The 13,162-nt window shown below is 40.0% G+C and overlaps 2 protein-coding genes across 2 annotated transcripts; both read right to left on the bottom strand.

The window, feature by feature from the left end:
- Window positions 1-232: 232 nt before the first annotated feature.
- Window positions 233-4,810, bottom strand: map9 (microtubule-associated protein 9). Its single transcript, XM_084005450.1, has 13 exons — window positions 4,487-4,810; window positions 4,215-4,305; window positions 3,499-4,008; window positions 3,221-3,387; window positions 3,006-3,114; window positions 2,854-2,921; window positions 2,696-2,757; window positions 2,452-2,614; window positions 2,090-2,176; window positions 1,810-1,971; window positions 1,585-1,730; window positions 885-1,020; window positions 233-744 (listed from the first exon to the last, which is right to left on the bottom strand). Exons 1-13 carry the CDS (start codon window positions 4,556-4,558, stop codon window positions 625-627), a joined length of 1,893 nt encoding a protein of 630 aa, XP_083861576.1. The 5' UTR covers window positions 4,559-4,810; the 3' UTR covers window positions 233-624.
- Window positions 4,811-5,329: 519 nt separating this feature from the next.
- Window positions 5,330-11,671, bottom strand: smim14 (small integral membrane protein 14). The gene is made up of 5 exons (XM_084005233.1): window positions 11,528-11,671; window positions 10,194-10,290; window positions 9,357-9,405; window positions 9,125-9,279; window positions 5,330-7,462 (listed from the first exon to the last, which is right to left on the bottom strand). Exons 2-5 carry the CDS (start codon window positions 10,266-10,268, stop codon window positions 7,424-7,426), a joined length of 318 nt encoding a protein of 105 aa, XP_083861359.1. The 5' UTR covers window positions 10,269-10,290; window positions 11,528-11,671; the 3' UTR covers window positions 5,330-7,423.
- Window positions 11,672-13,162: the final 1,491 nt, after the last annotated feature.

The raw sequence follows: 13,162 nt of genomic DNA, 5'->3' as shown, positions 1-13,162 counted from the left end.
ATTGACTTAAGTAAAAGTACTAATACCTTATTTACTATGTTACTTAATGTACTCAAAGTACTTAAAGCTGAAGAGACTGTTATACTATTATATAGTGTATCATTAGATCATTATTGCTTAGGTATTAATGTAAAAATCAGAGTTTTTCATGTTTCCATTTTGTTGTGTCTCAAAAAGCCTCTAAAACAACAAACTAAAAATAGATATTATAACCTTAATAAAGGCAGTGTTTATTGCATGGCTGTTGTATCAGAATACAATCATTTTAGCAAGCCCAAGAAACTGGCAACCAAGCGTATTTAATTGTCATTCATTTTGTTCTCAAACTTGCGTCCCTTTTGCCCATGTAGTACGTTGATCCGTACCTTGATACTGACATGTCACCATGTCACAGGAACACAACGTTTCAACAACTGTCAACATTTCACCAAAAAACATAAAAATATAAACTTGCATTAGAGCTCCTGGCAAATATAAAACCTATAACATGTACAGAATAAATATAGAAAATTTAGCAGGTGCCATCAACTATGTTCAAAACACAACACGCAGTAGAAAACCTATAATTTAAAGGTAACATAGAACCCACAGATATTTTAAGTGCGGTATGTTACATCTCAAGCACTATTTTCGGAATGGTATCGTCTTATTCGGTGGGCTCCACGGAGGAGGTTCACTGTCTTGGAGTATCGCTTGTATTACTTTTTCCTCTTTTTGTCTCTTCTCTTCCAGATGTTTCCGTACCTGTTGGAAAAAAGAAAAAGAAACAATCAGAAACATGCACCCTTCCAGATACCTCCAATACTCACGTTCTGTGAGTACTGGGGTCTCAGTAAATGGTCAGCGTGGAAGAAATCACTGGTGCCACAAGCTATTCTACTTACCAGCCAGTTTTCATACATCTCTAGGGCCATTTTCTCTCTCTCTTCCTTAATGTAGCGGTCCTCCTCAGCTTTAGTTTTGATTCCTCCACGCTCCACTGTGACTTTCTCATGGAGAACAACTTTCTTCTTTTCATACCTGAAACCGTTTTAAGAAGAAATGTCAGTTTAGACGGTTGAAACACAGGTGATGAAATGTGGCTTAACTTTGGCTGCCATCTAGTGGTTGATGATGTGCACACCAAGATACTGTATGTTTGTGTGTGATGGGGCAGCACTGTTAGTGACAAAAGTACACACATTCTGTACTCAAGGAGAAGTACTTCTTGTGTTCAAAACGCTTTTCAACGCTAACTGAATCTCGCTTCATATTTCTAAGAAAACAGTAATTCCCCTCAAATGCATTAAAACTAAGGTAATGAGCCTGTTTTGAAAATGTAAGGAGTAGAAAGTACAGGGGTTTTTTTATGATGTAGGGAGAAAAATAAAAACTCAAGTAAAGTACAGATACCTGAAAATTCTACTTAAGTAAGTACAGTAACAAAGTACTTTGTTACCTCCTGCCTCTGGGTGTGACCATAGGTTAAAGAAACTGCTAATTGCCCCACACAACAATATGAAATGCACTGACTGTGCTGGCTCTACTGCTGAGATACTACAGCCACGGTTCGCTTCCTTGAAAAAGTCAACGATTTACACTCACCAGTCAGAAAATGCAGATTTGCTGTCCCTCTTTCTTTCTTCCTCCTTTTCTTGTTTTCCAAACTGAAGTTTACTTTCCGTTTCCCTTTGTTTTCTGGACTTTTCTTTGAGGACATGGTCATGCTCACATTTCCATTTTTCAAACACCTGTAATGTTTATAACATAACTGATAAGTTTGTGAAACAGAGGTGTTTCTTGTAATTCATAGTAAATCGACCAATATACCTGCTTAGCAGATAGCTTTTTGTCTTCTTTCTCTTCAGTCGCTCTTTGCTCTTTCGTGACCATTTCTTGCTTTTCTTTGGCTTTTGCTTTGAGACTCTGTGCTTTCTTTTGTTTCCAAGCCTCGTATGCTGCAATGGCGTCTTCCTTTTTAGCCTCCTCCTCCTGTTTTATTTTTGAAATAGCAGCAAGCAGCATGCAAACATGTTAAAACCTATTGTTTTTATAGTGATGCATAACAAGCGGTTCATCTTATTTCCACTTTGCATCACAGATTACTAACCCTCTTCTTTTTGCCTTTCAGGAGTTCCTCTTTCTTCTTTAGTTGCATGTTCTCTCTTGACTTTTCTTTTTTCTTCTGAAGCCATTCCTGTTAGAAGGACATGTCAGTGGTCCGGGATTTTAGTTGACAGAGAAAGCATGAAAAATAAGTATGCAAAAATATACATCTTTGTCATCCAGGTGCTGAGGAGAGATACAAACTAATTGATTTCTGCCTCCAAAGAACTGGCAAGTGTATAAGTATAAGATGGGGCTCCTCTGGACAGTGCTGAGGAGAACCACGCTGGTGGCACATTGTCCTTCCCCATAAAACACTGAACTCAGGAAAAGCACTGAGGAGATTTTGCTCATCATCACACTGACCTGGTAAATGGCAGCTCGGAGTGAATCCGCTGCTGGAGGCTGCGACTCGTCCAGTGAGACTTTGCGATCCAGAAGTTTGAGAGTTCCCAAATACTTTGATTCCACTTTCCTGGAGCACACACTCTGCGATCTCTGCGTGGCCTCAGAGGGAGAACTCCATGTCCTGATTAAAATGTTCAGTTAAGTCACTGCCCTGATCTCTCCACAAACCTACAGCAATATCTATTGTTGCTTGTTTACCAACCTGCTATCAAATGTTTTTTCATGGGCTTGAGGGACTTGATGCGAGTGATCTCCTGAGTCTGCCTGAGAGAAGGCAATAAACACATTAACTGACTAAGAATGATCGAGATAAGAGGCAGAGCATAGCTAAATATCACAGCCAGGCAATGAAGGTCTTACCTTAAACTCTTCAAATGATGAGGAGTACTTTCTCTCCTGCTCTTTGTTGTCATCAGAAATAAAGCCATCTGAAACATAAATACCAAGAGGATTAATGAGCTAAAAATACGATTAAAACATAAATGCATGATGCTGAAGATGCCAAGTATTACCTCTGGATCCAGAGTCAACTGTGGACTTGGTGAAGAGCTGCGATTGCTCACTCTTACTTGAAGAGGATTTGCCGAGGCTGCATGAATCTCTGAGACCTCCTTCTGTCCACTATACAGTGAAAGGAAATAATAAACGTGCGCCGATTAGAAGATGTTTCAAGCACAACCAGTGAATGACCGAGCATTGAGACATGATGTGGACCTCAGCTGCATACAGTGATATTGCTGGACATGTCGGTGGAGAGGGGAATGGATGCAGAGGAAGTCTGGGGCCTGCTGACATCCTGAGGTTCAGCATCTTCAGCTATCTTCTCTGCAGCTTGATGGCTCAATCCAAGAGTCCTTTGCCTTGGCTTCGGTCTGGGTGGCTCCCTCTTGGCATCTGAATAATGACAGTTCATAGTGATTTAACTTCAAAAGTCTGCAGGAAAATCTGCAAGAGTACCGTGCGCTGTGCCCTTTGTGACTTACACATGCAGCAGTGTAAACAAACCTGCTGAGGACACGTGCTGGAGGTCAGTAGCTGATAACTGCAGAGGTTGGGAGCCCCCCTTCTCCTCGGGACCTGGAGTTCCTGCCACACTGCTGTCAGATGGTAAGGGCAGTGGCATGTCCAGCAGAGTGTCATCGGATGTTTGGTATGACAGAGATTTACTTGAGCTCTCTTTTGTGACTTGAGGAGTGGCAGACTCCCTGTCGCTGCTTTTGAATCGTGTGTTATCTTCACTGAGCTCTGTGGAGCGTTGTGGGGAAAATGAGTCGTCATCATTGCCCCGATGATTGGTGGAAGACTTGGGCGGCTCGTTTTCTCGTGACTCTGACTCTGTAGTGTCTTCCGCGGGAGAGCCGATTCTTTGGGTTTTCAGAAATGAAACTCTCTTCGTCCTACTGCGTTTGCCTTCGTCGTCTGAGATGTCAAAGTTATTAATTTGGGATTTACCCTTTGCAGCCTTGAATGTACTGGCCCTCTTTTTTCTTGATTTGAGAAGTTCATTCAAAAAATCTGTGAAATATTGAAGATAACAAGTCAATGACAAATTAGCAACAACCATCAAACTATATCTTTTGAGCTTGACAAAACAATCAGAGTCATTCCTGAAAATCTCTTAACAATCTCTGCCTCAATCAATCAATCGTCATTGGACACAAATAAAGATGATGCACTGCAGACCACAGTTCCACATCCTGAGGATCTTCAAGCCCTCTTACCATCTTCATCGTCGTCGAAGTCATCAGAGTAGGAGAACTGATGTGTTTTGGTTTTGCTCGCCCTGGCGGAGACAGCAGCCTGAAGTTCATCCTGCAACATCATGTCACATTAGATCAGACGGACTTTGTTCTCCATCTGGGCGGCTTCTCTCCAGTACAGCAAAAGGGCATTCAACATACACACCACGACATTAACAGCATACATTTAGAGCAAATGGGCAGAGAATGAGTAACCCTAGATGGAACCGTTGTTCGTAGGACCAAGCTTTTACCTGAAACGTTGTTCTCCTCGATGTTTTCGGGCTTTTCGTGTGAGCCAGCGTCCCGAACTGCTGATCCGTCATTCTGAAAACTACACACGCTTTCCTCTGTTTGCGTTCATTCACGTTAGCATGCTAGCTAAGTTTGCCTTAGCTAAACTCACCGCGGCGAGTAGCTAGCTGGCAAGCTTCCAATGCTAATGGCATACAATTATAGCTGTATGGTTGTGCTGTCTGGTTCAATACACAACGTGCAGCTATTCGTCAATGGTACACGTTAAAGGCAAAGGAACGCTGACGTTCCGCGCTAAAGCGGTCGAACCGACTTGTTGATGGTTACCCTGGGAAACAAGAGACCAGTTCCGTTTCGCAACTACGCATGCTCCGAAGATTACATTTTTTTCTCAGTGAGATGACCTTACTTGTTGGATGTGATTTAGATGATCCCATCCTAAATCTGTTAAGATGAGTCAGTCATTCATATGTGGTTATATTATCCCTCACACAGACGTTGTCTTATGGTGTGTTCAGAGACCTAATTGAGGGTGGGATTTTAGTGATTTTTTTTTTAATTTAATGACAGAAAGTTGCTTTTATCCCTAAAACTAAAGTTGATTTGAAAAAATAGGAAATAAGTAAATACCATTGTAATGGAACTTTGTGGAACTTTGTCTCCACACTGAAGTAAATGCATTTAGTTATGGTTATACGCATTATATTGCATTAATGGACTAATAAATAAATAAATGACTCATTGGCCAAGTGTTGAGAGCCAGAAAATAAAAAATGTTATGTTGTGTAAAACTGTTTTAGTGAACGTACGAGCTTAGAACAGAACACAGGCAGACAGTGAGACTGAATTATTTATTTTATTGTTTTGTTATAGTAAAAGTGCATAGTTGAAGCCCTTTTTTCTCATCAACAGAAACAGTGTAAATCAAGGTCTCCTGTGGTACCAGACAGTCCACTTGTTCATCTCAACAATCTAGTGAAGGGTTCCCTCGTTATGAAATACACCTACTTATAGTTTGCTTAACTTAAATCTGTCCTTATATCTCCTCCCTGCCATCACCCATTATTACTACCATTATAGGGCATTATTCGCTCATATGGAAATTAGGAATCGCCAGCCACTGAAGACTGTTGGGATTAAATCGGGCCAAAGCTGTTACAGATCATATTCAGGTTCTGAAATCTCACCACGTATTCAAGAAAGACACTTCGATTTTAAGACTAATCCATGTATTTTCTGGTTCCAGGTACCCTAGAGTCCAAGGCTCAGTTACACTTTCATAGCGTGTTGCCATTATACCGGCAAATGACGGTGACTAGAAAAACAGGAAACCCTCTATCATGTACCGCAGTAGCCAACAATATTTATTTAAAAAAACACTTATTATATGCATTTTTTTCTTGAGATTGTATCAAAGTAGTGTGGATCTTCTTCTGGTGCTGTTGAACTGTATTATAACTCTCCAGCCACATTTACATACACGCTTAAGAAACAAATGACATTCACCACTAATTGTTCTGCGTGTCTATTTTTCTATTCACTGTTTATATTACTAGCTTTTTTTTAAATTAGTTGTTCCAGCGTCGAGCCCAGAACTTTAAATCCACATTGGCACCTGTCCTTCTAATGGGGTTGACATTCTTGTCACCATACAGATGCTGCAGGAGTAGAAAGTTTAGATGCTCCAATGAACCCAGACTGCTGCCCTCGTGTAGACAGCTGAACCAGAACAACACACCTTCATAAAAGAGACGGCATACCGCAACACAAAGTGCTAATAATATATGATTCTCTGCTTCTAACCGAGTATACAATACAGATTTTTAAAAATGCATTTAACCACAAAACAATTACAGTACAGGAAATCATCTCAATATGATTCAAAGGTTTGTGCCGAGTACATTGTTATATAATGACCATGATTAATGTAACTATGTGAAATGAGAGCATTTGAATGGTCAAATCTCAACCTCCAAAACAGATGAATTAGGATCCCTCACCGCCGTCTGGATTACTTATAGTACAAGAACAAAACCAACAGACGTGTTCTTGGAAACATAGGTCATATAAATGTACAGACTATTTGCTGGAGTCTAACTGAGATGAGTATGTCAACACAGAGAATTTACTGCAATATAATGATTTTATTGTAATCCTAATTCAGAATTGTATTGATCTGTATAGCCAATGATCATCATTCTGCTGGTTTGAATATGCGATTAATGCAACACGTGATATGACATGATTACTGGCACCGTTTGTAACTTTAAAGTGGAAAGAGAGGAATGTTTCAGAGAGACTGGAGAACCCACCACCGTCATTACTCAGCAAGCACTCGGACATCAATTGAACTTCCCCTTCCAGCTCCACCAACATGTGCGACACAGTCCTGCATTTTCAGTTCGGAGCGTCGGCACGGCGGTTGGCACGAGAGCCAGGACCAGAGAGCCACTCAGAACGACCAGAGACTTGGTGAACACCACATGGAGCCCAGCTGATACATCAACATGCTGATATTGTCGGCCAATATTAGCAGTCAAAACTGGCTTGCATGTCTGCAGATATGCAAAACAATGGTCTCACTACTTATTTCCAGTTATATGCTTGTGGAAAAGTAGACATGATTCCCAGGACAATTTCAGATCAAAAGGTTTCTGTCCCCGTAAAACACCCTGCCTCTAACTAACTATCTATGTGATTTTATACAACTTTGAAACATCAAATCCATATTAGCCTCATCGATCCAGTATCAGCTGGGCTCTAGGAACAGGAATCATAGACAAATCTACCCCAACAAACACAATGGCATTAAAATAGGAGAAAAGCAAAAGATATTTGAATGAAGGGGAGGTGACGCTGTCATTTGTCACAGTCACTAGCAAACTGTGAAGCTCCAGCAGTCAGAGCCGGTGGGTGAGTGCTGGTACCCTCCACGGTTAGTCAATAGGTGGTGCTGGAGGCTCTCTTCCATCGCTCTGCAAACCAGGACAAGAAAGCGTTAACTCCCCGAACCCTTAACAACAGAAACAAGTGGACAGTGTTGAGGAGGAGGAGGATGCTATTCTGAAACCACAACTGCAATGATGACGATTTTCAGCTCACTATAATAATAAGTGATCTTATAATTTGGACACATATGTTCATCTGGGTGTGTACAGGCTGAGTCACTGAGTTGGGGTTGACAACGTTGGAGAAACCATTTATCCAACTGAAAAAAATTTAAATTCAGCCCAGCATTTTGAAAGTAGCAGCACAAGCTCCAAAAATTGTTAATCTAGCAAGAACTAGCATGAATACAATCCTACAACAGAGAGGTTTTTTTTTCAAATTTTTAAAAACATTTTGTAACAATAACAACATTTGATTTATGAATTGCTGTCAGGATGTAAAGATAATTTCAACAAAACTTTAAAAAAAAGGGAGAAAACAAATTCTACAAACATTTCCCACCCTTGTTTTAAAATATAGCTCCACTTCACACCAGTGTGTAAATTAGTTTATGGTTCATCCTTTTGGGAGATCATTGCTAATCTTTGCAAATATTGACCAAATTTCTCAAACAAAGCAACTGTATACATAGCTTGCTAGGACTTGACTAAAATAGAATAAAAAACAATAAAAAAAAAAAAAATAATATTAACAGATTGGTCTAAGAGCAGGTGTAATTTCACACCAGCCTACAAAACCAGAGCTCACTGACTACAATTAAATGAAACAAACCAAAATCAAATGTTGACAGAATAACAACTGAAGTCATATTATAGCATTTTCCTGCACATCGTTTATTGAAAACGAGGCAGTAACCTTTAGAAGAGATGGGCTTCATAACTAGCATGCAGCAAAAATGATCAACTTAACTAATAGCATATATTTTGTGTTTCTAACAAACATGTTTACATGTTTAAAATGTCCAAATCCACTTTGTCTGCAAAAAAACTCAGTTTTAGCACATTTCAACAGAAATGCATTGGAGCCAACAGAGCTGATGGAAACAAACTGAAACGTAAACGCTCTAAATGTGGCCCAAAGTGCGACATGGTCTTGACATCATAGAGTTGTGACATCACTACTGTACGAAAGCGCTGATGGCTGGTTTAAAGGCACATTCTGACTCTGTATTTCTCTATGGACTGAGCATTTACTGTATGTACATAGTACTTTAACCTGCTTTAGAATTAAAAAAAGAATGTGGAAATCTCACTTCTTACAATATTGGACCTTTAAAGTCAAGCTGAAATTTAAAAAAAGCATGTTAAACCTTTTTAGATTACATCTTCAGTCATATGGATCACAATTTATGCCAATCATTTCTTTGTTTCGAAATCCAAATTCTTCTTCTTCTTCTTCCAGAACCACAACACAAGATGCATGTTAACGTCAGTTAGTACCAACCAATTTCAGCCAATAATATCATGACATCCATTCAATCATCTACAATGGTTTGCAGCACAGAGCTAGAGATAGTGGTGAGCTCATCTTTTCAAAAATCAAATCAAATCCCTCCCGACTTTCTGTGCTGCCTGCCGATCTTGTTTCACTCAGAAATAGGTCACCATACAGAAGATGGTGGTACTTTGTGTACTGAACCTACATGTAAAATATCATTGCTATGTGGTCGGACTGTGATTGATACTGACATTGTGGGGCCCAGTAGGTTTGCCTGTGGGACGGGAACCCCTGAGACTGGATGGGCGGAACAGGAACAGGAGCAGAGCCAGCACAGCCCAGCCCATCATAACCATGGGGAGGGTCAGGTCACCTCCTCCACCGACTTGCCCACTGGGACCTGGCACTGAAAACAAACACATCTTTTCACATTTAATAAACACTGGCGTATTGTAATAATGACACTTCAGTGGTCATACATACGTTCCTGAGGGCAGTCTGTGTCTGTGCAGTAGGACTGGGATTGCCTGAGCTGAGACAAAGAAATACAGGATCAAAGAAGATTTAATAAAACTCCACTCATTAAGGGTGAGAGAAAAGACAGCTAGTCTGTAAAGTCCCATTCAATAAAAAACAATCAACTCACAGCTTATAATTAATTACTGCACATGTTTACCTGTGGATGGTGTAAAACAACCTTCTGAGCTCCTACAATACACAGTTCTCACTGGCAAATTCTATGTAAATTATCAAGTTATTTGGACTCCACCCTTCCCTGCTGCAGGGTGAATCAAAACCCTCAGGGTGGTTTCAATCACTGAGCCAACTACAGCTCGCCATGCAAGTTACACCTGTGTACAAAGAGCCAATGAGGTCACTCTGGAAACTGACACAACATAACCACAAGCTGTATTCTTTCTTTAACAGTCTCTCTCAATAATTTCTGAGCTCATCTTTTCCCACTTTCCATTAAGACGAGCCAGAGAATATTTAGCAGTGTGAAGCACAATGGAGAGCAGCCAGTGCGATAAAGTGACACGTCTTTGTGCGGAAGTACTGATTGGCTCTCAAGATAAACACTTAGCAGGAACTAGGATATGTTGGCTCAGTGCCAGTCAGCAGCTTTTCATTTCCTTCTTATACATTTACCTGCTAGTTGTTTCTAACGTTAATCTCTTTGTGTCCTTCTCTTGATTTTGGCAGAGAACTCCGTGCTGCATACTTGGGTTACTTTGACCTGTCCCTGCACCTCAACTCTGTTATAAGTCCTCCACTTAAGATATCAGGCGACAGTGAAGGACACTCAGTTCCGTGACTTACCAGATTGATGAGGCGCCTCATAGCATACTCGTGGGTGCAGATGCACTCACAGGGGTCAAAGCCTCCCTCTGCCATGTCTCAGTTGACGATGGTCACCCTGGAACAAAACGAAAGGGCTGTGTGCAACCAAGACGTGCATGAAACCTAATGCTCCCTCTTGTCGGTGCTGTCCTCTATTGTTGTTTCACAGACACAGTTAAGAGGGAGGAGACTGCTCAGTTAAGGACAGTCAGCACACTCTGTGGTTGTATTATCTTGCTGCATGTAATCCAGGTCATGGTATTGAAAATAAACCCTAATAAGACCTTCATTTGCAACACACTGGATACTTTCTATGAGTTGATTCTGGTGCCATCCATGCATTTTACAATGTAAAAGTTTTTTTTAACAGGAGGGTGAGAACAAGCACATACGCTGAGTAAAAACAAAAAATATTAACAACTGTCCTGGCATATTGATTAATAACACACAAACAATGCTGCATTATTCCACCTGCCACTCAACAGATTACTATTGTTTTTGTTGGCTTGAAGCAAATCTAGCTGCCACGTGTATATTTTTACCAGCTTTTAGCTTGTGATAAGTGTCAACCTTAAGTTGCTGAATTTCTGTCTTCTGTATTGTTGTCATCTTTTGGCAGGATAGCGGCCAAAAGCAAGTCTGAAACCAAGCAAGTCTAATAACATCCCAAGAATAGTGACCACCAATATGTTTACAGAACAATTAGAGACTCGTGTCCTTTTGTACATAATGCTGTCTGCATTGTTTGCACTGCTTAAATGACTAGAAACATTGGCATCATGTTTGGCAAGTGTGTCCAGACAAAAAAAACCTTCTAAACTGTATGTTTCTTTCTCTTCAATGTTTGTCTAACGTTAGACTCTGTCCAACGAAGTAACTATGGCTCTGCTGGACCACGCGATGCTAACATTTAAAACGGTCTGCCACTGTGTAACACTGACTGACAACACTTCCTCAACTACAAACGTGTATCCGGGTTGTAACGGTACATCACAACAGGAGCACGTTATATTTTCCACGGCTGGTCGCCTGCATATTTCTACAATGACGAACAAACGAAGAGGCCAGTTCATCTTGAGCCCCGCGGAGATCCGTTCAAGGGCAGCAATCATCACTTCTTACTCGTCGGCCCCTTTGTTTTACTGGACAACAATAACACTGAACTCGAACTAAATGTATCTAACGTCGGGCTAGCTCCCTGCTAAGCTAGCCAGCTAAGAAAGCTCAGCGTTTCTTTTCTCCTCTTGACTGATAACAATGAACGACGGTTAGAGACAGGTTTGAGAGCGAAACGACATCGAAACACGACTCACTCGAGTGTTGTGGACGTTGATAAACCGTTAAAGGCCCCGGGTTGCAGCGCTGCTGTCCCCACCGAAACCATTAAACAGCAGACATGTCAATCTACCGTCTGTGTGTGTTTTGTTGGTGCACGTGAGCCAACCAGCTATTCTTCATGACAGACATCCGGGAACTGCGCGCACGGGGTGACTAAAACGTCACCCTATTGGCTCGCTACATTTGACGGGCGGCCTTTTGAGCCAATCACAGGAAGAGACGAAAATAACGCCTCGATAGTAAACAACAGTCTGCCGACCATCCTCGTCGCACAGAGGCGGACGAAGCGAGCTCCCGCCGTACATGTTGTGTAACCAAGAATACAGTGCTGGAATTTAACTATTTCTCCCCCACACCTCAACGTTGTACGCTTGCTTGAGTATTTTAATAGTATGCTACTTTCTACTTAACATTGCAGGGGAAAATATTTCACTTTTATGCAATTACAAATATTCGATAACTGTAGTTACTTTGCATATATTCACTATTTTATTGACAAAACAAGTCATCTGTTTATAAAATGTGATATATTGATAACGATCTGTACATAAAGCAGAGAAAATGTGAAAATTCTGATTAAACGTTCATCTAAAAATCTAAATAAATACATCTTAAAAAATCTACCACTAAGAGGGGCTATTTTGCTGCATTATACTTTTAAAATATACTTCCACCACCGCCGCATCAATGTATAAATATATTATAATACATTTTTTTTACTGAAAATGTATTCCATTACACTGCTGTCACACGTTTTGTAATTTCTTGACTTACACAAATGTGATTTTTTTCAGCTATCTGCGAGCAAGGATAGTATCCTGGTGGTTGTATCATAGTTAACAAATATCCAAGTCATGATAGCATTTGAACTGTCAGTGGTGAAAAGCTGAATTTGAGTTAAATATTCAGTTTAAAGTTGAAGCGCAGTGATTGTTGATGTGTCAGTTTAAATGTCAGCTGATATGTAGGCGGTGATAGCAGTTTAAGAGAAAAATGAGTTGAATCTGACATATTACCTTTATGTTTTTGCTCCATATTACAAAACAACAAACAATGAAGTAAAACCCCAATAAGACAATCGTGTAGGTGAGTGAAGGCAGGGGCGTCAATTGGGTATGCCAAGCTGCCACACCTTGGCTCCAGGGGAAAATGTAAATATTCGTTTTTTTTAATACATTTATGGAATTACTCTGTGTCAATTTGTATTGATTAATCTATTATTAATAGATATAAATAACTACAAGTGAAAATCCGAACAACACAATCGATTTCTCTAGATAAAAAATAATAAAATATATTATATATAAAAAAAAATTTTTATTTTGTCTGACAAATATTTTTACTATCAATAGAAATCATAACGGAATAGAAATAACTTTGTCCCCGAGGGGAAATTTGCCTTGGGCACAGTGCTATATTTGTTGCTTCACAGAAACAACACAAAAAACAATTATAAACACATCTCAAAATATGGAACACAATACATTTTAACAGTTTAGTTGTTCAACAGCTTGGTTGAAGTCAGGAAAAATGATAACTTCAGTCAGTATGATTTCTATTGATAGTAAAAATATTTGTCAGACAATATAATTATTTTTACATTGATTCAG

Source organism: Eutrigla gurnardus (assembly GCF_963514095.1).
Source record: "Eutrigla gurnardus genome assembly, chromosome: 3".
Taxonomy (NCBI): Eukaryota; Metazoa; Chordata; class Actinopteri; order Perciformes; family Triglidae; genus Eutrigla; species Eutrigla gurnardus.
This window is presented reverse-complemented; position numbering and strand designations above follow the sequence as displayed.

What these genes read in the sequence shown, in the direction of transcription:
- map9 (XM_084005450.1), bottom strand. Translation starts at nt 4,558, where the DNA reads ATGACGGATCAGCAGTTCGGGACGCTGGCTCACACGAAAAGCCCGAAA. An exon ending in CCAGCACGTGTCCTCAGCAG is followed by an intron (nt 3,388 to 3,498) that starts GTTTGTTTACAC and finishes GTCATTATTCAG; the next exon opens with ATGCCAAGAGGGAGCCACCC. An exon ending in TCCGAGCTGCCATTTACCAG is followed by an intron (nt 2,177 to 2,451) that starts GTCAGTGTGATG and finishes TCCTTCTAACAG; the next exon opens with GAATGGCTTCAGAAGAAAAA.
- smim14 (XM_084005233.1), bottom strand. Translation starts at nt 10,268, where the DNA reads ATGGCAGAGGGAGGCTTTGACCCCTGTGAGTGCATCTGCACCCACGAG. An exon ending in CACAGACTGCCCTCAGGAAC is followed by an intron (nt 9,280 to 9,356) that starts GTATGTATGACC and finishes GTTTGTTTTCAG; the next exon opens with TGCCAGGTCCCAGTGGGCAA. An exon ending in AACCTACTGGGCCCCACAAT is followed by an intron (nt 7,463 to 9,124) that starts GTCAGTATCAAT and finishes CCTGGTTTGCAG; the next exon opens with AGCGATGGAAGAGAGCCTCC.